Source organism: Malus sylvestris, chromosome 1 (genome assembly GCF_916048215.2).
Source record: "Malus sylvestris chromosome 1, drMalSylv7.2, whole genome shotgun sequence".
Taxonomy (NCBI): domain Eukaryota; kingdom Viridiplantae; phylum Streptophyta; class Magnoliopsida; order Rosales; family Rosaceae; genus Malus; species Malus sylvestris.
The window spans coordinates 30025838-30050826 of NC_062260.1; the positions used below are offsets into that span (position 1 = coordinate 30025838).

General features: G+C 38.3%; 1 protein-coding gene and 2 pseudogenes across 1 annotated transcript; 1 reads left to right on the forward strand and 2 right to left on the reverse strand.

Annotated features, from left to right (window-relative positions):
• Positions 1-175: 175 nt before the first annotated feature.
• On the reverse strand, positions 176-16945 carry LOC126626165 (GPCR-type G protein 1-like; annotated as a pseudogene).
• On the reverse strand, positions 6273-7529 carry LOC126626205 (uncharacterized). The gene is made up of 2 exons (XM_050295450.1): positions 7302-7529; positions 6273-6773 (listed from the first exon to the last, which is right to left on the reverse strand). Exons 1-2 carry the CDS (start codon positions 7312-7314, stop codon positions 6358-6360), a joined length of 429 nt encoding a protein of 142 aa, XP_050151407.1. The 5' UTR covers positions 7315-7529; the 3' UTR covers positions 6273-6357.
• A 4565-nt stretch (positions 16946-21510) lies between the features above and the next one.
• LOC126626185 (origin of replication complex subunit 3-like) lies at positions 21511-24178 on the forward strand (annotated as a pseudogene).
• The last annotated feature ends 811 nt before the right edge of the window (positions 24179-24989 follow it).

Here is a 24989-nt window from a genome sequence, read left to right on the forward strand (position 1 = left end):
AATTTGCATTTAGTCCATCCCCGTCACAGTTCACTTTTATTAATGAGATATTTAGTACTAGTACCCTTCTTGCTTTGAAGAATTCTAAAGCAAAAAAATATATATATATATGTATGGGACTAAATCCAAAGTGTAGGAAGAATTCGAGCGTTAAGAGGAAAAAGTAGAGAATCTGTACGTGGCAATGATGGCATTATGGCAAAAAGCATACGACAAACAAACTAATAAGGATGGAGGAGCAACTCTTATGGTTGCCAGATTCAACAGCACCTCCTTCATCCTTTCCTTTCCCCTTCCCATTCTCAGCATACAATACCAGGCAGCCCTTCGGCCCGGTCTGTTTAAAACCATCCCCGCCATCAACATGACAACCGACTGTTGTTGGATGCAATCCATTCGGATTCCTCATCCTTTGGTCGATCATGTAAGAAAAATTAGCTCCAACATACCATTTAGCACCTGCAAGGCAAAGGGCAATTTTTTCCATGTAAGACGTAGAGAATACAAGAAAGCCTATCATTTAATCAGAAAACTTAATAAATTCAATATAAAATTATACTTGTCCATATTTGAGAATCAATATCCAAAACATCTTGCATATGCTTAAGCAATTGGCATGCTACAACAAAAGATACCTAGGTTACAAATTACTTCATAGAATAATTAGACTGAGTGGATATCAGATAACTAAATGAATTATATTTGAAATGAATTTGAAGTAACTATTATGCAATCAGTCATTTAAAATCCATAGTTTTCTTCTTTTCTCATTAAAATCCTGGCATATAAGCTCGCAATAGTCTAAACAAACAATTTAACCTTTACATTTGATCCAATTCTTATTCTTTTTTTAATTCAAAAGGTAAATTTGTTACATACTTGCCATTAATCAATCGGGTGTTTGTCAGCTTGCCGAGAAGTAAAATGTACAAAAAGCAAAGAAAAGAAAGCACTGGCCACAAAGATTGCATCAAACCATCGGTGATAGAAGTCAAACTGAATATCTCCACCCAATACATCTGTTATGATCAACCTGCCAAGAGATAGTGGCTCACTCTTTAAAACTCATTCATCAGCTCAGAAGCTACCTAAATGACGGACTGAATGCGATCAAGCTTATATGACACAAGACCAAAAAACTTCTGAAGGCCATCATTTGGAAAATCTGCACTTTTAGACAGGACATGATTAAAGCCACAGTCTGCAGTTTACAAGCTTCAACGTTTTCATTTTAAATGCAAATATGGTAATACACTTTTACAATGACTAGGATTGTAAACCTTTTTTCAAGTAAATATGATTGTTATTAACCTTTTAAACAATTTCACTTAGTCATGAAGTAATAATATCTTTTATATAGCATGGTATTATAATAGCATCTTAGCGCCAATACTACTGTCATTATATATGGGTTCATCTTGCAAGCCAAAGTATTTTGGCCGGTTACTCTGTACTTAACCCCTTTCATACTTCTATATGTAGTATAGATAGAAGAATAGAAGAAAATGTTTTTGTTTCACTGAGAACATAGTCAACTTCTAATTTCAAGTAATTATACATAAATTTCATTTCAAAGTAGGAATTTTAGGTGCACTGTCTACACTAGAGTAAAATAAACTTGCACTTAAGCTCAATACAACTGACCGAAGACAGAAGAACAAAACCAAAAGTTGACAAACATAACCATGCCATTGAACATCAAGGGAAGACAGAAGAACAAAACCAAAAGTTGACAAACATAAAATATCAGCATACCTGTACTCAGTCGCCAAGCTTTTCCTTATCAATAGAATAGAGGACACAAAGTACATTCCCATAATTTCAGAGAGAAACAATACAACATTGCTAGAAGATCCACTTCCAACTCTGGAAACTGCAAAAAAGAACTGTGCACAGCAGAGTAAGAAAGTTAAACCGTAAAAATGATGTTTTATGTTTCCATCAGTTGCTCTTCAACAACCACACACCACTATGGACTAAGGCCTATTCCCAGAAAATGATTAAAATGGGACTAAGGCCTATTTGTAAGTAAATTATGCAACGGAAAAACTTATTCACAATTATCAACTTAACCACTTACCTGTAGAAGACATCGTCTCGGAGAACTAGGATTAATAACTGAAGTTCTTCTGCAACTCTACACAACCGAAAGCAAGGCTCGCTCAATGGGGCTTGAGTTTTCTGTAAACTTGCGTGTTCTGTGAGAGAGCAGGGACCTCAGTTTTATACTTCATACGATGGAATTCAATCAGGATCCCTCCCATTAAGTGATCCTTATTAAAGAGTAGCCTTATCACCGTGAAACACTTATGCATTATATCAGCTAGAAGAGTTCTAGTTTTACCGAGAATGTATCTGACTTGAATCTCCAAAGAAATACAATTCCTGATAAGTCTACCACAAGTGTCAATCCTAATCTCCTTATCATTCCAAATGTCTTTAATCAAATCACAAAGTGTTTGCTCTCATATAGAACTTACATTCTCCCACTAGAGCAAATACTTTGTCAACTTGTATAGTTTATACTTAATATGGAATGAATCTGAATTGGCCATGAGATTAGTCTTTGACATTTTCTCGATTTACCAGTCTCTGTCATTAACAAGTATTCATGAGAACTATAGGGCAACACACTCAACTTTCAAAGAGTACCGTCCCCATAATTACTTACAATGAAACTAACCAACACATGAGACTCCAACAAGATATAAAAACAATGTAAGACATGACTGGATATGTATTTGTAATATGTCAAACATTTGGTCCCCTTCAGGATTGAAAGCAATCCCAATGCTTCTGAACGAAGCCCTTAGGTTGTTTTTCCTTCATGATAATTCAAGATCATTAATCATCATGCATAAAAACATTCATGCATTATCATAACTATATGCTGTATACTTTTTGGGAACTTTAACAACCTTACAACATTTTTCTTTATTAGCTAAGAAGCCTTTATTATTAATACTCGAATACAACTTCCAGAACATGAACTGCAACTGAAGAAAACTAACATTTAAAATGAACCTGATATGCAGCTCCCACTGATTTCCTGCATCAGTTTGCTCCCACTGGTTTCCTGCATGAGTTTGCTGCATCAAAATCACCCATTACCCCTATGCTTTGCTGACATGCTTCTTGAAAACCGCTATGATAACAGCCTTATTCAATGGATGAACAATCATTGAATTAGTCTCCAATTACTCAATCTTGACCAAACTAGCTACCACCTTTTCTCGAGAAATGAGATACTTCATATCCAAGTTCCTTGTTGCATTTTACCTTTTATTATTCTAAGTGAAAAATATAGCTACTCTGTCGTCAAATAAATCTGTATAGGTCTCAAGATTGAGTCTACCTCTTGTAGTCCTGTTATGAAATTCTTCAACCAAATGGCTAGATTCACAGTTTCACAATAGGACAAGTATTCTGCAAACATAGTTTGAAGCAACCACAGTCTGTTATTTTACACTCTTCCAAGATACTGCTCCACATGCCATTAAGATCACACAACCCCATGTTGATTTCATATCATCTGGACAACCCGCAAAATCTAAGTCATTGTAACCTTCTAAAACGATGTTTTATGTCCTTATGTAGACTAACATATGATCTTTGGTCCTATGTCATTCTGTAGACTAACGTATGATCTTTTAGTTCTCTAAAGATATCTCTACACTCTTTGCTGCATTCTAGTAAGCCTCTCCAGCACTGGATTGGAACCTACCAAGCACCGAAATGGTGAAGGCTAAATCAGGCCTTGTGCACACTTGTGCATACATCAAACTCCCAACCCAGGATGCATATTGCTTATCTTCCATCATCTTCCTCTCCAAGTCTGTTTTGGGACACTACAGTTCGATCAATATATCACCCTTTGATATGGGCATTTCTGTAGTCTCACATGAAGACATATTAAATCCTTTTTATGTATGCTCTTTGTGGAAAACCCAACAGCCCTCTTATTCTCTCACTTTTGATCTGAATCCCTTGGACATAAGTGTCATCTCTCAGGTCTTTCATCTCGAAGTGTCTTTGCAAGAAAACTTTAGTTTCATCCAACAAACTATGACTATTTGTGGTGAGCAATATATCATCCACATAAAGAACTAGAATGATAAAATTGCTCCCACAGAATCTCAAATAAACACAATTTATCTGATGGGTTCTCTATGAAACCTTCTTTTACAACTCGATGAAATTTTAGGTACCATTGTCTTGATGTCTGCTGTAATCCAATTGTCTATTTTTGGACTCGAGATGACTTGTTTGAAAATCCCAGGATCACAAAACTCTGATAAATTAAAATCTGTCTCTACCAAATACACAAAATATGATGAGAATGTTGACTTTCTTACCCTATCTGATTTCCTCAAAACAGTGGAACATTACCGACTGCCAAAACTGTTGACTCCAGTCGGTGGTTACTGCCATTCACGGCTGCTTCATCTTCATCCACGTGTCCTTGCTGATTTCCTGCATGCGGTTCACCGTCTAACAACACCTCAATTTCAGTGTCATGCTTCAGTTCATTGCCACTTGAAACTCTTTCCTCCACGTGCCTTGTATGATGACGAATTTGCTGCTCACCATGCAACAACACATCATTTTTGCCATGCTGAAAATAGCAATCATCATAGCCCTCATCTTCTTCCACTTGACTTGGAAGTTCAACCACTATTGCTACAGTCGGTGTTGGCTCAGTATTAATCCCTATTTGGCCATTTCAGTATTAATCTCCATTTGACCATCTTCTTGCCACGTTTGTCAGGTGTCAATTCCACGTACCCCGCATGAGTGTTTGCATGTTGTTGCAATCGGTGTAGTCGGTGCTCACTGCTGCTGGCCACGTTTGTTTGCTGGTTGTCGGTGATCGCAGCTGCCACTCACAGTTACTGACTCATCATGGCTTGCATGATCATAAGTATGTTTCTCATTGAGCAACAGCACATTATCGGTGCTTTGGTGTAACAGACCATCATCATTACACATACTTAATTTCTTATAATTGATCTGTAATTTCAACCAAGGCTGCTGCAATCGGTGAATGTTCAGCATCATTCCCCATTTAATCATCTTCTTCAAATATAAGATTGTCATTGTCCATCTCTAACTCCATAAACAACTTGGTAGATTAGTCTTACAAATCGTACTCCTTACTATGTCCATTAGGGTTCTCCTTCTTTTCTTAGCCACTTCGTTTTGCTCGAGATTTCTAGTGTGGTGTATTGAGCTACAATTCCATTTTCTTGTAGAAAAAGAAAAAAGGGCAAATGGACTAAGATGTCTGCCAGTTTGAGTGTATCTACCATTGTATTCACCTCTCCTATCAGACCTAACCTCCTTAAATTTTTTTTTTTTTTTTTTTTTTTTTTTTTCTTCCAATTGGTTTTCGATGTCAATTTTGAAATCTTAAAGTTTCAAGTGCATTTGATTATTTTGAATTAGATAGATGAAACAAAATCAAGAAAAAGTAGTTTATGAAATATTTATGTCCCTCTATAGTTTGTGTGGGAAAAAAGACCACAAACGTCCGTATGGATGATTTCTAAAGTTTCTTTGCTTCTTGTTGATCCTTTCTTTCTACTACTTGTCATTTTTCCCTTAGCATAATCCACACAGAACTCAAAACCATTCAAAATTACGGGAGGCAAAATATCATTATTGACAAGTAACTCATCCTTTGTTTTGACATATGACCTAGCCTCTTTTGCTATAAGTTTGATGATTGTCGAGTCTTAGTATGTTCATTTGAATGTTAAAATAAATTCGACTTTGTTGAGTTTTATTTGATGTTCTCCTTGTTATGAAGTTCTGCAATGAATTCGTAACATGAATAGAAAAGCTCGAGTCAAGCCACCATTTAGTGCTAGGTATAATAATTAAATTAGACTCAAAACAAGCAAAAAAGTTTTTACCTTTCTTCATATGGCAAGCCAAGCCTTATACAAAAATAATGTTTGAGAATCGATGGCTTGTTAGGTTTGGTGTTTCTTTTAGGAGAGGGAACCCTTTTGGTAGAATTCTTTCTAGTATCGGTGGTTAAGGGTGTATGTGCCTCGGTGGTACTTCGTACATAGTTCAAAGACTTAATCTTCTCATTTTCAAACTTTTTCATCCTTTCCTCCTCACTCACACATACTGAAATTAACTCATTCACATCCCACTTTTCACGCAATGCATTGTAGGACAATTTGAGATGTGTATAACTATCAGGCAGGGAACTCAATATCACATGTACCAAGAAAGTTTCAGGGATTAGTACCTCGAGAGCTTTGAGTTTTCCAGCGATGTCCACCATTTTTAAAATGTACTCACACACACTCTCTATGCCATCATGTCTCATGGTTGTCAGTGAATTCATGAGATTACCTGTTTCAATTTTTGGTGACTCCTGGTACTTTTCTTCAATGGACTTAAGGAAATTGTTTGCATTGGTAGCATCCGTCTCAGTTTTTGGTGACTCTTGGTACTTCTGCTCAATGGACTTGAGAAATCCTTTGCATTGGTAGCATCTGTGAAGGCTCCTCGAACCACATCAATCATGCTTCTTTTGATAATCAATAAGGAAATTCTGTTTGATTTGTGCCACTTTTCATATTTAGACTTCTGACTTGAGGTGCTTCCATCTGTTCGTGTAGGGGGCTCTTCAGTTCTAAGTGCTAAGTCCCAATCCATGACACCTAGCACGATCTCAAGATCTTGCTTCCATTTCTTATAGTTGACACCAGTGAGTGGTTCAACTGTATTAAGGTGCATGGAGCTAGGATTCATAACTGTCAAAGCACATAGTTCAAGTATTAATCTTTAAATCCCCAGACTATAAATCACCTTTTCAACATCTTTGGATTGATGAACATGTGAAGACTTTCTTTAATCATATCACCTTTATAACCAACATTCGAATTTCTGTAATCAAAATTATAAACCTTTGTGGTTTGACAATAGTAATTCGATTCAAACATTCGTATATAAAGTGATATACTACTTAAATTCTAAGCATGAAAGAATGATCTTCTTTAGATGACCAGTGATCATGTCTTGAATTTAAGCACCATTACTGGTATGTATATCTGAATGAAAATATATGTCTTTATGATCAAGGATAGCTTTAGCTATCACTTGATCGTGTTCATATATATTTCCCTAATGATATACTACCAGTTCTGTAACCTGCGAGACAAGGAAAAATTTCTTGATGCCTTCGACATAGGGTTAAATGATATGTGAAGGGCTCTGATACCAAATGTAAGTAAATTATGCAACGGAAAAACTTATTCACAATTATCAACTTAACCACTTACCTGTAGAAGACATCGTCTCGGAGAACTAGGATTAATAACTGAAGTTCTTCTGCAACTCTACACAACCGAAAGCAAGGCTCGCTCAATGGGGCTTGAGTTTTCTGTAAACTTGCGTGTTCTGTGAGAGAGCAGGGACCTCAGTTTTATACTTCATACGATGGAATTCAATCAGGATCCCTCCCATTAAGTGATCCTTATTAAAGAGTAGCCTTATCACCGTGAAACACTTATGCATTATATCAGCTAGAAGAGTTCTAGTTTTACCGAGAATGTATCTGACTTGAATCTCCAAAGAAATACAATTCCTGATAAGTCTACCACAAGTGTCAATCCTAATCTCCTTATCATTCCAAATGTCTTTAATCAATTCACAAAGTGTTTGCTCTCATATAGAACTTACATTATTCCCAGAAAGTGATTAATAGGGGACTAAGGCCTGGGTCAGCTCAATTCATTTATTTTCTTGATATAATTGCGGCACTAGCATGTACAACCTAAGACCAATGTGGGACATCTGGTTCTTATCTCCAGATCCAGAAAAAACTGTCTTTCAAGTTTCAACTTTCAGCTCCTGAGTTCCTTAATACAGTGGCCTACCCCTTTTGTATGCAACTCGGTCAAGAAAAAAAAAAGCAAGCATTCAGAACTCATTTCTTTTCCCTCTAGAAACTGCAGACTGCATTTTGAAAGTCAGTCTCAAGAAATCCAATCAGCGGATTGTGGTTCTCCAACTTAAATAAGAATAAATAGTAAGGCAGGCATAAGAAGGATTACCTTCATTAAATTTGTCAAGAATCCACGAACTGATGTAACAATCAACATTCCAATGAACAAGAGTGAAATATACTGTCGACAAATGAGAACAAATGAAGTGTCAACCATGTGTTCAATAAATCAACCACTAATAAGATTATATCATAAGATTCAACTGCATATTTGCAATCCATAGTAGTAAAAACGTCACGCGAAAAATAGCCCAAATGAAATAAGGCCAAAATCAGGATTATAATTGTTTGAAACTGTGATTTGCATATAGTCTACAACAACAACAACAACAAAGCCGCATTTTCCCACTAAGTGGGGTCGGCTATATGAATCCTAGAACGCCATTGCGCTCGGTTTTGTGTCATGTCCTCTGTTAGATCCAAGTACTCTAAGTCTTTTCTTAGGGTCTCTTCCAAAGTTTTCCTAGATCTTCCTCTACCCCTTCGGCTCTGAACCTCTGTCCCGTAGTCACATCTTCGAACCGGAGCGTCAGTAGGCCTTCTTTGCACATGTCCAAACCACCGTAACCAATTTTCTCTCATTTTTTTTTCAATTTTGGCTACTCCTACTTTACCTCGGATATCTTCATTCCTAATCTTATCATTTCTTGTGTGTCCACACATCCAACGAAGCATCCTCATCTCCGCTACACCCATTTGGTGTACGTGTTGATGCTTCACCGCCCAACATTCTGTGTCATACAGCATCGCCGACTTTATTGTCGTCCTATAAAATTTTCCCTTGAGCTTCAATGGCCTATGACGGTCACACAACACGCCGGATGCACTCTTCCACTTCATCCATCCAGCTTGTATTCTATGGTTGAGATCTCCATCTAATATTTCACTTGAAGCTTACTTGTAGTTTCAGGCTTAGTCAAGCGCGATACAAACCATGTAGTAGGAGTCCCCCAAGTCGCCGAGCTAGGGGATCTACTGAAAGAGATGACAGACAAGGTAAGCAATCAGAGCTCCAAGCAATCAGTCCCAAATCAGAAGTTTGATTTCGAGTTTCGGCTGATTGTTCTCATTCTCCTTATCTTGCAGGCAGCATGAAGGATAAAGAGAAGAAAAAGGAGAAGAGATGATATGAGATACTTTTGCTTTTGAAGAAGTAACTTTTCACAGGCTTATTCTTGAACTGGGCTGGAGGGTTTTCTGGTTTCCTCCAGAGTAAAAGGCCGACTGAAGAATTTGAGGGTCAAAACAAGTCCATCAAATCTAGAGTACGTTCGACCTTGCTGATATGGGATACTTTTGTTGTTGACAAAGGAGTGGATGTACCGGCATGTGTTCTGTTACGCTTGTCTCCACATGCTTCCTTGTATTCTTCTCACTTGCCCTATCTGTTCCTCAGGCAGATGTTTTATCTTCTCTGGAAGCATAAGATGTTGAAGATGAGTACTCGAGAGCAATGCCAGGTAAGTAATCAGGTAAGGGGTTCCAGGCAGTCAGTTCCTGACTGGAAGCTTGATTCCAAGTGCTGACTGATTGCTCTCTTTCTCCTTGTCTTGCAGATAAGAACAATGCCATAGGAAAAGATAGGAAAAAAGTATGATATGGGATACTCTTGCTTTTAACCCTGATGATATGAGATATTCTTGCTCTGGTGTAGCTTGTTTGCAGAGGTATTATCGGGGGGAAATAAAGCTGAGTATTTCGAGAGGCTTCGTTGGGAGTGCCTTCTCAGATATGAATAAGGATTAAGCATTTTTGCAGGTCTGCCTGTCCGTTGAGGATGGAAGTCGACATATATAGGAGTCTCCCTAACAACAAGTAGTAATGCTATTCCTTTACCCTGCTTGGTCATAGCACGGTAGTGGAAGCTGCTAGCTTCACGTGTTTTAACTCTGTCGGAGCACTTTGAAAAAGTGGTCTGTGGTATCTGGAAAACTGATGTTGCGTGTGAAGATTACAGACAAGCTTTATCCAATGAGATCTAGCTCACGAAGTTGAGAAAGCGATGCCTCTTCAGTTTTCGAACAAGCAATCATGTCAGGGATCTAGCTCACGAGATTCAGATAATGGTGCCTCATCGATTTTTGAGAAAGCAATCCTGCTGGGAGTCTGGCTCTCAAGATTCGGAGAGCGGTGTCTCTTCGATTTTTGAGAAAGTAATCACGTTGGGAGTTTGGCTCTCGAGATTCGGGGGGCTTTTCTTCGATTTTGGAGCAAGCAATCTTGTTAGGAGTGTTTTCTCGAATGTGAGTAAAGATTGGGCATGTTTGCTAATCTACCTTACCACGGAGCACAGAGGTTGACACACAAGGACTTTCCAATTATCCAGCAGTGGTGCTGTTCCTTTACCCTTGTGGGTAATAATATGGTAGCTAGACCTTCAAAATTTATGTGTCTAAACTTTGTTAGTACTGTTTCTTTGCTATTCTTTTACCCTTCTTGGTCATAGCGATGTAGTGGGAGCTGCAAGCTTCACGTGTCTAAACTTTGTCAGAGATATTTGGCAAAGTTATCTGTGGTACCCATGAGCTGATATTGCGTGTGAAAAGTGGATGATTGAACAGTAAGATTCACGTGTTTTCTACTTCACCAGAAATCTTCGACAGAATGCCCGTAATTTCCGCAAAGCTGAGTGTGCATGTGACAGGTGCTGACAAGGCTAAAAAAGCAGGTGCCTCTTCGATTTCTGAGATCGGCCCTCGTGGTCTCTGAGCAGCCCAGCTTTTGAGAAAGCAAGCGCCTATTCGATTTCTAAGATCGGCCTTTGTGGTCTTTGAGCAGCCCAGCTTTTGAGAAAGCAAACGCTTCTTCGATTTCTGAGATCAGCCCTCGTGGTCTCTGAGCAGCCCAGCTTTTGAAAAAGCAAACGCCTCTTTGATTTCTGAGCAGGTGCCTCTTCAATTTCTGAAGCTCCGTCGAGTGCAGATTTTTATAGAGGCTGGCATTAAGTTCCAAAGCACACTTGAATCTCCACCAGTAGAAACTCCCTTCTTGCACTTCTAAGATCTTGATTTGTCCAACCTCTTATCTCATCAACACCTTTGAAAATGTCTGGCCCCTCCGACCGTCGTTTTGACTTGAACCTTGTTGAAGAGGCAGCCACACATTCTCCAGACAACATATGGCGCCCATCCTTCTTATCCCCTACTGGTCCTCTTACCGTTGGGGATTCCGTGATGAAGAATGATATGACCGATGCAGTGATGGCCAGGAACCTTCTCATTCCCAAAGATAACAGACTACTTTCCAAACGATCTGATGAGTTGGCTATTAAGGATTCTCTGGCTCTCAGTGTTCAGTGTGCCGGTTCTGTGTCTAATATGGCCCAACGCCTATTTGCTCGAACCTGCCAAGTTTAATCATTGGCGGCTGAAGTGATGAGTCTCAAACAGGAGATTAGAGGGTTCAAGCATGAGAATAAACAGTTGCACCGGCTCACACATGACTATGCTACAAACATGAAAATGAAGCTTGACCAGATGAAGGAATCTGATGATCAGATTTTACTTGATCATCAGAGGTTTGTGGGTTTGTTCCAAAGGCATTTATTGCCTTCGTCTTCTGGGGCTGTACCGCGTAATGAAGCTCCAAATGATCAACCTCTGATGCCTCATCCTTCTAGGGTTTTGCCCAGTACTGAGGCTCTGAATGCTCCCCCTCCGATGCCTTCTCTTTCTGGGGCTCTACCGACTGCTGAGACTTCTCGTAAACAACCTTTGTGAAGGCTCCCTCTTGTTTGTTTATTTTGACTCATGTATATGTACATATTTGTAACTTATCGGAGATATCAATAAATAAGCTTTGCTTCATTTCAACGTATTGTGTTAAATACACCAAAACCTTCTTTACTAAGTTCTTTGAATTTTTCTTTTATTGAAGCTTGTATATTGAAGCTTTGTGAGTGGAGCATGTAGGTTGAGGTAGTGTTCCCTTAATTTCCTGAGTGAGGAAAACTTCTCAGTTGGAGACTTGAAAAATCCAAGTCACTGAGTAGGGTCGGCTATATGAATCTTAGAACGCCATTGTGCTCGGTCCTGTGTCATGTCCTCCGTTAGATCCAAGTACTCTAAGTCTTTTCTTAGAGTCTCTTCCAAAGTTTTCCTAGGTCTTCCTCTACCCTTTCGGCCTTGAACCTCTGTCCCATAGTCGTATCTTCTAACCGGAGCGTCAGTATGCCTTCTTTGCACATGTCCAAACCACCATAATCGATTTTCTCTCAGCTTTCCTACAATTTCGGCTACTTCTACTTTACCTCGGATATCCTTATTCCTAATCTTATCATTTCTCGTGTGCCCACACATCCAACGAAGCATCCTCATCACCGCTACACCCATTTTGTGTACGTGTTGATGCTTCACCGCCCAACATTCTGTGCCATACAGCATCGCCGACCTTATTGCCGTCCTATAAAATTTTCCCTTGAGCTTCAGTGGCATACGACGGTCACACAACACGCCGGATGCACTTTTCCACTTCATCCATCCAGTTTGTATTCTATGGTTGAGATCTCCATCTAATTCTCCGTTCTTTTGCAAGATAGATCCTAGGTAGTGAAAACGATCGCTCTTTGGTATTTCCTGATCTCCGATCCTTACCCCTAACTCATTTTGGCCTCCATTTGCACTGAACCTGCACTCCATATATTCTGTCTTTGATCGGCTTAGGCAAAGACCTTTAGATTCCAACACTTCTCTCCAGAGGTTAAGTTTCGCATTTACCCCTTCCTGAGTTTCATCTATCAACACTATATCGTCTGCGAAAAGCATACACCAAGGAATATCATCTTGAATATGTCCTGTTAACTCATCCATTACCAACGCAAAAAGGTAAGGACTTGAGGATGAGCCTTGATGTAATCCTACAGTTATGGGGAAGCTTTCGGTTTGTCCTTCATGAGTTCTTACGGCAGTCTTTGCTCCTTCATACATATCCTTTATAACTTGGATATATGCTACTCGTACTCCTTTCTTCTCTAAAATCCTCCAAAGAATGTCTTTTGGGACCCTATCATACGCTTTTTTCAAATCTATAAAGACCATGTGTAAATCTTTTTTCCCATCTCTATATCTTTCCATCAATCTTCGTAAGAGATAGATTGCCTCCATGGTTGAGCGCCCTGGCATAAACCCGAATTGGTTGTCCGAAACCCGTGTCTCTTCTATGCTCAATGACTCTCTCCCAGAGCTTCATTGTATGACTCATTAGCTTAATACCCCGATAGTTCATGCAATTTTGTACGTCGCCTTTATTCTTTTAGATAGGCACCAAAGTGCTATTTCGCCACTCATTTGGCATCTTCTTCGTTTTCAAAATCCTATTGAAAAGGTCAGTGAGCCATGCTATACCTGTCTCTCCCAAGACTTTCCACACTTCGATCGGTATATCGTCTGGGCCCACTGTTTTTCTATGCTTCATATTCTTCAAAGCTACAACCACTTCTTCCTTCCTGATTCGACGATAAAATGAGTAGTTTCTACACTCTTCTGAGTTACTCAACTCCTCTAAAAAAAGTACTCCTTTCATGTCCTTCATTGAAAAGATTATGAAAATAACCTCTCCATCTGTCTTTGATCGCGTTCTCTGTAGCAAGAACCTTTCCATCCTCATCCTTGATGCACCTCACTTGGTTTAGGTCCCTTGTCTTCTTTTCCCTTGCTCTAACTAGTTTATAGATATCCAACTCTCCTTCTTTGGTATCTAGTCGCTTATACATATCGTCATAAGCCGCTAACTTAGCTTCTTTCGCAACTTTCTTCGCCTCTTGCTTCGCTCTTCTATACCTTTCACCATTTTCATCGGTCTTATCCTTGTATAAGGCTTTACAACATTCCTTCTTAGCCTTCACCTTTGTTTGTACCTCCTCATTTCACCACCAAGATTCCTTTTGGTGTGGAGCAAAGCCCTTGGACTCTCCTAATACCTCTTTTGCTACTTGGGAGTCCACATTATCACAAAAGTAAAATATTATGTAACTGCAAGTTTGTCCATTGAGAGGGGAAAACACCAATATATATGATTTAACTGCAAGCATGCAGGTTTAGATAGAAACCAAAGGGTCTGCCAATGAAGGTGTAAATGTTAAGCTAGCTAACCTGTGATAGCAAGGCTGCATTGATACCAATGTCAAAGAACTACAAGAATATGCTAATTGTCAACGTCACAGGATCCACAGAGCCAGCCTGTCAGATAACGTATTACTATTTACCGAAAACAAAAATGGAAACTAATAGGGTAGAAATCAGAAACAGACATGTAAGCAAGTGATTCTAGGTAATACATGAGACATGAAAGAACTACCTCTTTGAAAACAACACTTTGCAAAGACTACACGGAGAAATTAAAAGTAGTCAGGCACTATTCCAAAAATCAATAGTAACTTCAAGAAACACTTGGACAAGTTTGAAACTTTCCCTCTTTGTTAACATGAAGAAAATAAAATTAATGTTGGCAAACTATGTAACTAAAGTATCTTCAATTCAAACAACCTCATTGAGTAAAAAAAAAGGCATCTCATACCTTAATCATTTTATATACACAGTAGACTGAGCATGCATAACCTAGTAGGTTCTGCATATGACCCTTCCAGGTTCGAGAATAAGCAGCAGCATCCTGTCAAGTAAGACTTTAAGTTCATACAACTTCAATCAGGCACAGGTTTAAAGTATTAAAACAGCTCGTGGTTCATATAAATCTTCTTTTCACCACTTTCAAGCTTCAATCAGCTATGCTTCACCACATTTTGGCCATTAAATATGGGTAAACATTATTATGCCCTACCTTTATTAACCGGGTCATTTTTATCATCTATTACACTCTTGGGATCAGCCTCTTTATAAATGGGGGTAAGGCTAGCCGGCATTCACCTCTCTCAGACCCTGCGTAAAGCGGGAGCCTTGTGCACTGGGTACGACCTTTTAGCCGACCCCACTTAGTGGGAAAAGGCTTTGTTGTTGTTGTTGTACTACACTCTTGAATGGCTCATGGAATTGAGTTTTAAATAGCCTACACAAATTTCCAATTTAGAAATCTTCACTTGTAAGTTGTAACACCTTCAATTAAGAGACAATGGTTTTTAAAAAACTATCGCCATGAATTCTTAATGGTTTTTAAGAGAAATTTCCCTTCATCCAAGCTAGCACATAAGTTCCAGTCTTGCACCCAGGTTGGAAAAAAAAACCATAATGGCTGAGGTGCATTTTAGCAAAAGTTTATGAAAATTGTAGTACCTAAAATAACAGATGCATGGTTCAGTACAAACAATCACATAGGTCAGCAGCCCCATAAGGAATCATTTAAAATTTATATCCTATAACTGAAATTACAGAACTGGAAGTAAACCTTTGCTTGACGAAGCTCATATATTTCCAGAAATAGCTACTTTGAAAGCTCTTCCAATGCTAGCACTTCTGCTTCCATGTTTCTGATATCTGTGTAACCAAAAAGAAAAGGGGAAGGAAGAGAGGGGGGAGGGGGGAGGAGATAAGTGAAATAAGACAACTATGACGTCCTTACAGAGTAATGGCACTATGTTGATGGTCTGGAAAGCTTAATACGACAACATATCTAGTAGGTCTCAATGCATGCAAATAACACGGCTAGAGAAGTATTAGAGAATTTAAAAAATTAAGCAATCATTTCTTTCAAAAGAAAATATGCAAGATCTTATCATAAGGAAAAACATAAAGCAATACTAACCTTGCTCATTTTGATCATCTTGCACATATCGCACAACAGTGCCAACAATTATTTTAAAGAAAGATCTAGCTTTTAATTTCTGCAACTATAATTTTAATTAGGCACAAGTCAGGATTAGGTTTATAAACACTGCTAAAAACTAAACCCTTAAAGATATGCTAATACAAAATGCAGTTTCTAAGTAACACCAATTAGAACAACATAATAAGATTATGATAGAGTTAGCACATTGAAATACGATAAAAGTATAGAAATCAAGGTGCACGAGTTTTAACACTTTGGAAACAGAAAAGTATATGATAGTGAAGAGAACCTCTTCTGGTCCTTGAATGCGTTCCATCTCCATTTGAGAAAGAATGATTTTCTTCTTCTTAGCAATACAAGTCTCGATGGAATGCATGAGCTGTGTTTCCAAGGACTTGATCTCAGTTTCCTCAATTTCTCGGATAAAGAGAGATAAGAAACTATAGGGCAAATTGACAGCTCCAAAACCGAACAAGACAGCCATGATAGTAACGCCAATGCGACTGACCAACTGAGGCATGGTGAAGAAGCCTTTATCGGGGGAAGGCATAGGGAAGTGAATGCCCATGCGCCAAAAAGCATAAAGGAAGGAGAGCAAGAATAAGAAGGATCCAAGAGCAGCGCGTTCCTTCCGAAACCCTGAGATGAATAGATGATACGATTGGAGTTTAAATTTTCGTAAACTAGTAAGTATGGTAGTACAAGGTGTTTGTTAGAGGCTACGGGGCCGTAGAGGCAGTGGGTAGGCGTACCATTGTTGCAGAGCATCAAGAAACAATGATAATAAGGTAACATGAAAACTAGTAACAATATGAGACAAAACAAATCGAGCTTCCAGTTGAGCCACCGGGCCCTGCAACCAAATCATACAATTTTATGTATTTATTTTATAGAAATCAAACGCAAATGCAAATTATAAAATTATGCAATCAATCATGAAATTATAGTTTCCTTGTAAACAGAAAAGGAAAATGAAAAAAAAAAAAACCTTTGCGAGAGAAAGGGGATGATCTCGAAGAGGACGAGCTGCAGAAGATTGCAGGAGAAGGCGAAGACGACGCTGAAAATGATCTGAACTAAGACCCTCTTCTCTTCGTACTCTTTGTAGAGCCTTCAGTTCAAGAACCACAGCCCCGCCCATCCCAGCAGCCCTAGCGATCCCAACGCCACCACTCCCTCGTAGATTGCCCAACCCCAACCCATCTTGTTTGGTTAAAACTTAAACTTTGGGTTTAGAGGGGAGTTGGCCCAAAAAGATAAGGAGAAGCCCGAAGCACAGCCCAAGTCCAGAAGGCAGAAAAGGCCTTTTCCGACTAGGTGCAGATCATTTGCACCACTTGCTCACCTACCCAATGGCCAAGTGGTATAGACCAGCCAGCTAATCAGCCCAAAAGTACTTTATGGTTGCAGTACAAGTAAATAGTTGATGAGTCACTATCCTTCAAACTGCATTCGAGCAAGATTATTGCTACAGGAGGCCAAGCCAAGGTGTCTATAAAAGGAGAGAGAGAAGTCAGAGTTAAGGACATTCAAACAAACAAATACAAGCACAAACTCTGCTCAAAGCCAGATTTGCCTTTAAAACGAAGCTGTAGTCAACCCAAGCCTTCATCCCTTTCAGGATAAACCTTTTGTAATAGCTCTGCTACCCTGTTCAACTCTTGCTATAGTATCGATTTCTTTCTGTAAACTCACCTCTCAACCCCTGTTCTAAGCTTCCAAAGCTTCTAATAAACCACAAAGATAGGAAGTTGCAAGACGATCAGTCTTGCCCGACAAGGTTAAACCTTGCCCGACCCTTTTTGTTTTTGTCTTTTCATTCATTAGCCTAGCAATATGTTGTATACTACAAGTTGTATCCAAGTTATTTCTAGTAATATGGCTATTAAAAGACTCTCTCTCAGCGCTTGAATCCGATTTGAATATGTCTTCACAGTTCAAGCCAGATCTAAGTTCTAAGCCCTCGGGCATATAAGATTTGATCACTCTAAAAAGTCCTTGGCCTCAAGGCATAAAAAAGAACCTGATGTGGACTTAACCCATCCACGACAAGCTTTGATAACAAGAAGTCTGAAGTTACTTGAGGCGCAAGTAATCGACTGTCACTTAGTTTTATTTCTGTTATATTATGATTACCATATAACGTTCGAGTACGGGATGAATTCTGATGGGAAGCCTCAAGGCCTATTCAAGGCCCCACAAAGGCACCTATTTGGATTCATCCTATTTCTCGGGCGAGAACATTGAGTACAGAAGGAGTTCTGATGGGAAGCCTCAAGGCCTATTCAAGGCCCCACAAAGGCACCTTTTTGGATTCATTCTGTTTTTTGGGCTCAGGTAATCAGAAGTATGATGGTTATAAGACTCATATAACCAAGAAAAGGAACCGATGTGTTCGAGTACTAAGTTAGTTATTTATGGGAAGCCTCAAGGCCTACACCTAAGGCCCCACAAAGACACCTGTCAATATCTAACATAGTCTCTCGAATATATATAATTAAACTCAAACATCCGTTCTACATCTGTCATGCTGAAGATGGCAGTGGCACGCCTGAGCACTTAAAAGTTAATCTTGATTGTGAGCCTCAAGGCCTACACCTCAGGCCCCACAAAGGCACATTTCAAAGTTAACTTTGTCCTTCTCTTTCAGCCTTACCCGACAAGTCTTGCCCGACAGGCTTTGCCCGACAAGCCCGTCAGTAAAGCAGAAGCCCGACAGAAAGCATCAACCGGCGCCGACCTCTCGGGGAGCTGTGTGCTCGTCGGCCAGGAAGCATCCCCCACGGAAATTCCTGCCACGAACACATCTATTCTCCCTCTTCTGGGAATGAATTCGATCCTCGATCCTCCTCCTCACTATTGAGTATTGACTATCCTGATCGAATTCGTAAGGGCATCCTCCTAAATTTTTATACAAACCATATTTCAATTCAATGAATCTGGAGACATTAACTCACTGGCAAAGTGGGAACTAAGAACGATTTCTCCTGTTTCGTTTGTTTTTTCTGAGGGAATCTTTTTTAGAAAACTAATGAAAAGGTCTTGAAAACTTTGAGTTTTAACGATTAGGACAAAATAAAGGGTAAAGTGAATAGTACCATGTTTGACTTTTTAGTGTTAAAATGTGGTTTTTCGTTAAAGTGAACAGTACCGTGGGCTTTTCGTTAAAACTATCATCTTTTTTCGGTTTTGTCGTAGGAAAATTACGTTACGTTAACGGTTTTTTTTTTTTTGTTGCATGTTAGTGAAAAATATGTGAAACATATTGTTTACTAGATACGATATACTTGATAGAACATCATACTTGATACAATATGCTTGGTACAATAAAAATAAAGGCATTTAGAGTTTTTAAGAAAAAATAAAATTATATATGACACCACCGTCGTCACTATCATTAGCACAACCTGGCCTGACACACCCCGATTCCGATATTCCTCAAATACCAGGATAGGCACGTGCTGGCCGACACCATAGAGTGACGAAAGCCATTTATTGAGTGCAAATGCTGAAAACAAGGAATAGATAAGACTTATAAATATAAAAGAACAATGAATATGCATTTAAGAAACGTGTTCAGAGTATACAACTAACTAGAACACTAAAAGAAATAATATAAAATTGAATGAAATAAATGATGGATCCTACACTGAGAGGACTCGAAGATGTCGATGTGAAAGTGCATAAACGCCGGGATTGTATGCCTTGATTCTAAATCCTGAAGGGGGCACAAAACAAACATGAGTGGACCAAGTTAATATATATATATACACACACTAAAACAGTTACCAACGTACTAACCCCAAAGTTTTATGAAAATACATATATATCATGATAAATATAGGTTTTCCGAAACCTAGCATGTCATGCAATGTCTCAAATCATAACTTGTATATATAATAACCACTAGTGAATGTTCGATAACTTTCCAGGCCTCATGCTGGCTTCTCGTCTCTTAGCAAACAGTCAGAGGAAAATAACCCCAGGCCCTATGCTAGCTCCCCGTCCCTATGCTAATAGCCAAAGGAAAAACACTTCAGGCCTTATGCCAACACCATAACCGTTGTCTGGGACGGACTGGAATCTATCCCTACATCCCTTAGCGGAATAAGGACCACTAGGTAAGTACAAAACCATTGAACATATATATATTGAAAAACAACTTCATAGAATAAAGTCATTCATCATCTATACTATAAAGAGGTGTTCGAAACATGTTCTAAATATCATATCGTCATCCATTAAAATATTATGCATTTTCCAACTCCAACAAATCTAATTAATATCTTATAAAAAAAATACTAATTTACTAACATAAATTTATGTGCAAAACATTATACCCTAACTCAAGTAACAAATATATGAACCTATATTATACATATACGTGAGATATGAAACCTAATTAAAAGGTAGAAAAAAACATAACATACCTACAAGCAAGACACATTAATTTATGACAGGTTGATTATAAAAAAAGAATTTGTCATATAGGTTGATAAATATAATTAACCAGTGATATAGGTTGATTATAAAAATTAAAAATAAAATCTATAAATGGGGTTTAAAGCAGGAGGAAGAACGATAAATAACAAAAAAAAAAGCAAAGAGATAATTGGGAATAAATTTGATTTTTATAATAAATCTTATCATTGAATAGATAGCTATTGATAATTAAATAATTAATATAACAAATTGGACTATTTCTACTATTGGCTAAAAAAATTGGACTTATATCAAGTTGAGAAGTGTTATTGACACTAAAAAAATCTCATTTTACACTCCTCACAAGTGTATTTTTTTTTCTAAATATAGAAAGTTTGAAGTGTATAATGAGATTTTTGGAGTGCCAATAACAATTCCCTATCAAGTTTTCCTTTTATTTTAATAACTTTTAGCTAGCCCACCTATTGAAAATTTGCAAATTCCACCCTTGCATTTTAATCTTCCTTAAAATAATAAGATTAGAAGGGATGAACTTCCTTCACATATAGTCCCCTTCTGATCCCCTTCAAATAAAAAATATCATTCACTTCTATCTTCAATATACATTGAAATTTGAAAATTATCTATTAAACTTCAATCATATCATGATTAAATCACGTCAATATCTATATTATTTTTTTTTATAGATAAAGACAAATGAAAAATGTGAGAGGATGAGGGGGAGGGATAGGAAGGGAGAAAGTCATACTCCGCCACCTTATCACCCCACTAAAAAAGTTATAAGACAACTAGACGACATGAGCAACATTGATGAGCGTACCAATAGGTGTAAGAAGAGATTGTAGTATTTTACACGAAATTTACTTAAGCTATAAAAAGAGAAATTCAGATTTAAGTGTATACCATGTATATTAAAATTTAGCTTCATTTATGATTGCCGACAACTAATAAACACTTTAATGTGAATACTTTGTTTATACTCAAATTTTTCATAACTCGAATTCTTTCTTTTTCTCCTTCATGTTTGTAAATATGTCATAATAGAAGATACTATCATATTAACTCACATGCACTGCACCCTATCATAGCTCTAAATTAAGCTAGATCCCATAAAAACTCGAAATTAAACAAGAGTAATACCACGATGGATGTCATTGTGTTGCATTTTTTTTACCACAAAAAAAATGTCATAATAATAGCTATTAAAAGAGTGTAGTAATTTTTTTATTTTCCCGCCAAAATGGAAGACAGGGTCGGAGAGGTCAGAGAACCAATTGGGGGTGGGTTATGAAACCCTAAATATGGCTAATTATGTAGCCTTTTTCCAAAATAAATAAATAAATAAATAAAGATATGGCTAATTATGTAGAGTGTAGAAAAGAAGAGCATCAATGGGGTCTGCATCTGCAAGTGCGGGTGATTCACCGCCCCCATCAAGCCCCGATGCCGCCCAAAACAACATCCAGGTCCCTTGCGTTCCTTTCCGTTTGTGTTTATTTATGCTTTATTATTTCTATCTCTACAAATCTTGTCTAATTTTATAATTAAGCAGCATTTCTTTGTTCTTCACAAAGCATCTGAAAAATCAACTTCTGGTGGGAAAGCCCGAAAGAGGCTCGACCTATGCCCAACAAAGCTTAAGGAAGGCGACGAGGGCTGCTTGCGAATGGAAGCATTTCAGTTAGTTTGGTCAGGAATCGAATCCTCCATCAAGGACGTTCTGAGGAATATGAATGCTCAGGTTTTCAACCCGATACACAGCTGGGTATGCGATTCCTTCGGTGCTATGAAGCCAATTGCTCCCATCCCTTCTCCTCTCGGCACTTTTCCGATTGTCACGCACGCTACTTCTTGTGCACAGCTCTTCACTGCGCTCCTTCTCACCAGTATGTTTTTGCTCTTCAACATCTCTTCCCTTTTAATTTATCCTAATTCCAACTTGAGTTGATTGAGTTGACCGATTGACTCATTACTGACAGGGAATATGGAGTTTGTTGACGTTTTTTCGACATTTCAAGAGCTTGGCCTCAGCCTGAAATCTCACGGATGCCATGTCGCTAACCTTTCCTCTCTCGACTTTTCACCGAAGAGTGGGATTGCTGGTTGTCTTTCAAGTTTATTGAGACAGTTTTTGATGCGCTCTTTTGATGTAAGTATTTACCTTTCTTCGTCCCTTCAATTTAAATTATACAACAAGTAGATACTTACTCAATTTAATTTATTTTATTTTACTCAGGCAGGTGATATGTCCCTATTGGCATCATGGTACAGCCAGCACGGAAACTATGGTTCTCCGGTGGTTGTCATTATAAACGACATGGAAAGATGTTCTAGTCCTGTCTTGTCTGATTTCATTCTTATGTTGAGGTATTCTAACCCCAACCCTCACTTTTTGCTTATACAATAAACAACACAGATACTCTCCGTCCATCCTCTGTGAGTACAAGATTTTGCTTACCTGGGCTTGTAACTTGGTCCACTATTTGTATCAGTGAATGGGTTGTCAAGATCCCAGTCATTTTAATAATGGGAGTTGCAACAACGTTGGATGCCCCAAGAATATTTCCTTCAATGTGCTGAAGAAGTTGTGCCTTTGCATGTTCACTTTGGGATCACCAGCTGAGAGGATGGATGCAGTTGTTGAGGCTGCTCTTGTGAGGTGCTGCTCTGGTTTCGCTATGGGTCACAAGGTGGCTATGTTTCTGTGAAACTACTTCTTCAATCAGGATGGTACACTGGCATCTTTTATTAGGGCTTTGAAGGTTGGTAATTAAGTTGTTGCATTTCCTCTCATGTTCTTTTGCCATCATGACTAGGCCCCTGCTGATGTCAAAATGTATTTCTTTAGATAGCATCTGTCCAACATTTCTCCTCGGAGCCTTTAAGCTTCATACTTGGTCGATTGCTTGTTAAAGAAGGCAGCAAGGTTAGCATCCATGAAGTATCACTTTCCTCCTTGTGTCCACCATGTTTACAATGTTATACATTGATAAATAGCATTCGAGCAGGATGCATGACTTATACCCACATTTTTACTCATATTCCTTTTCTGCCATCTCTTATTTAGGTTTTTCATTTAATTGACAAAAGAGAAGTATTTTTCCCTTTTGTACTCTACTGAACTGTAACAAAGTGGATAATTGGTAACAGATCCCTTCATGATCCTTTTTTGGATTTGGATTCTGGAAGGAAAGGTCTTTTGACACAGAACATTTGGTTTATGTATTGATGTATTTATATGCAATCAGATATGCACACGTTGGAATGTTCATGAAAACAACAATAACCAATTTGGCGATTATTGCTCCCTGCTTGCATTCTTTGTGATTTTATTAATTTTATTTTATAATACCATGCATCCATGATAAGTTTTCTCCAACCTCCCCCAACCCAATGCCAAACGATGTTTTGCATATTTTTACAAAGATGTAATCTGGCCATTGAATGGATCTCAGAATGAGAAAGTGATCAAGTGTGCTTCCAAAGTTTTATGTCATGGAAGATAATCGTAATCCTAAGATTTAACAATGTTTTTACATTTTTAGTAAAGGATGAGTTCAAAATGTGGATGAAAAAGATAACGTTCTGACATCTGATGGAAATTCTGTCACCAGGGATCAATTGGCTGAACAAACTGATATCAATATAGCTCATGGTTTGACAGAGTCGAAGAGATTGCAGATGCTCTGGAGCACTGTAGTTCTGGTGACTACTTTTTTATATTTTATTTTTATACAGATACTAATTATTAGTGCTTCAAGCCTTCAACATTCCTAAGCTTAACATCTTCCAACTTTTTAGCCTAAATGCATATTTTGATATGTTTTTACAGGTTTTGGCACCTCAAGCTGAATTTTTGTATCTAATGTCTGATGAGCGAAGGAACACTGTTTAGTGTTTATTTCTTCTTTTTATTTCTTATTTTTGTATTTTCTGTATTTTGACACACAAGTGTTTTGCAGTGCTTATATGAAGCTGGGAAGTTCGACAAAATTCAATTGTTAGACTTATTTTGTGAGGTGCTTGATCCAGATATTTACAACTCATTGGCTTCTGATAATGATAATCTCACTGGAGTGGGAAAAAGTTTTGCTACATCTTTGTCAAGTGATCACCGTGTGCTTGAACAAAATTTGAGCTCCCGAAAGGGACACCTAATTTGTCAGGTAGTTCACAAAGTGAGGTAAGTAATGTGGCCTAAAAAATTCAGATGCACTGAAGTAGGTCTCATGTTTCAGTTGCATGCATGGTTTACTTTGCCTGAAATTGTTGAGAAGCATAGTTTTTTATTTTTATTTTTTTTTTAAATTAAATATTATGTGCCTACAAGAAACTAAGTGGGTTGGGCGTAAGGCAAAGGATCTAGAAAACTCAGGGTTTAAACTATGGTATTCGGGCACAAATAGAACGAGAAACGGTGTTGGCATCATCGTGGACAAGACCTTGACACAAGATGTTGTAGATGTCAAGAGGGTAGGATATAGAATCATGGCAATCAAGATTGTAATAGGACAAGAACTTATCAATGTGATTAGTGCGTACGCACCTCAAGTAGGGTTGGATACGAGTTCGAAGGAGAAATTTTGGGAAGACCTTGGAGACTTGGTGCAAGGAATTGCTCAGACGGAGAAGTTATTTATAGGAGGAGATTTAAATGGACACGTGGGCAGGGGGACAGGCAACTATGGAGGTTTTCATGGTGGCCATGGTTTTGGGGAGAGAAACGAGGATGGGGAAGCTATCTTGGATTTTGCAATGGCATATGATCTCTTCTTAGCCAACACCTTCTTTAAGAAGCGGGAAG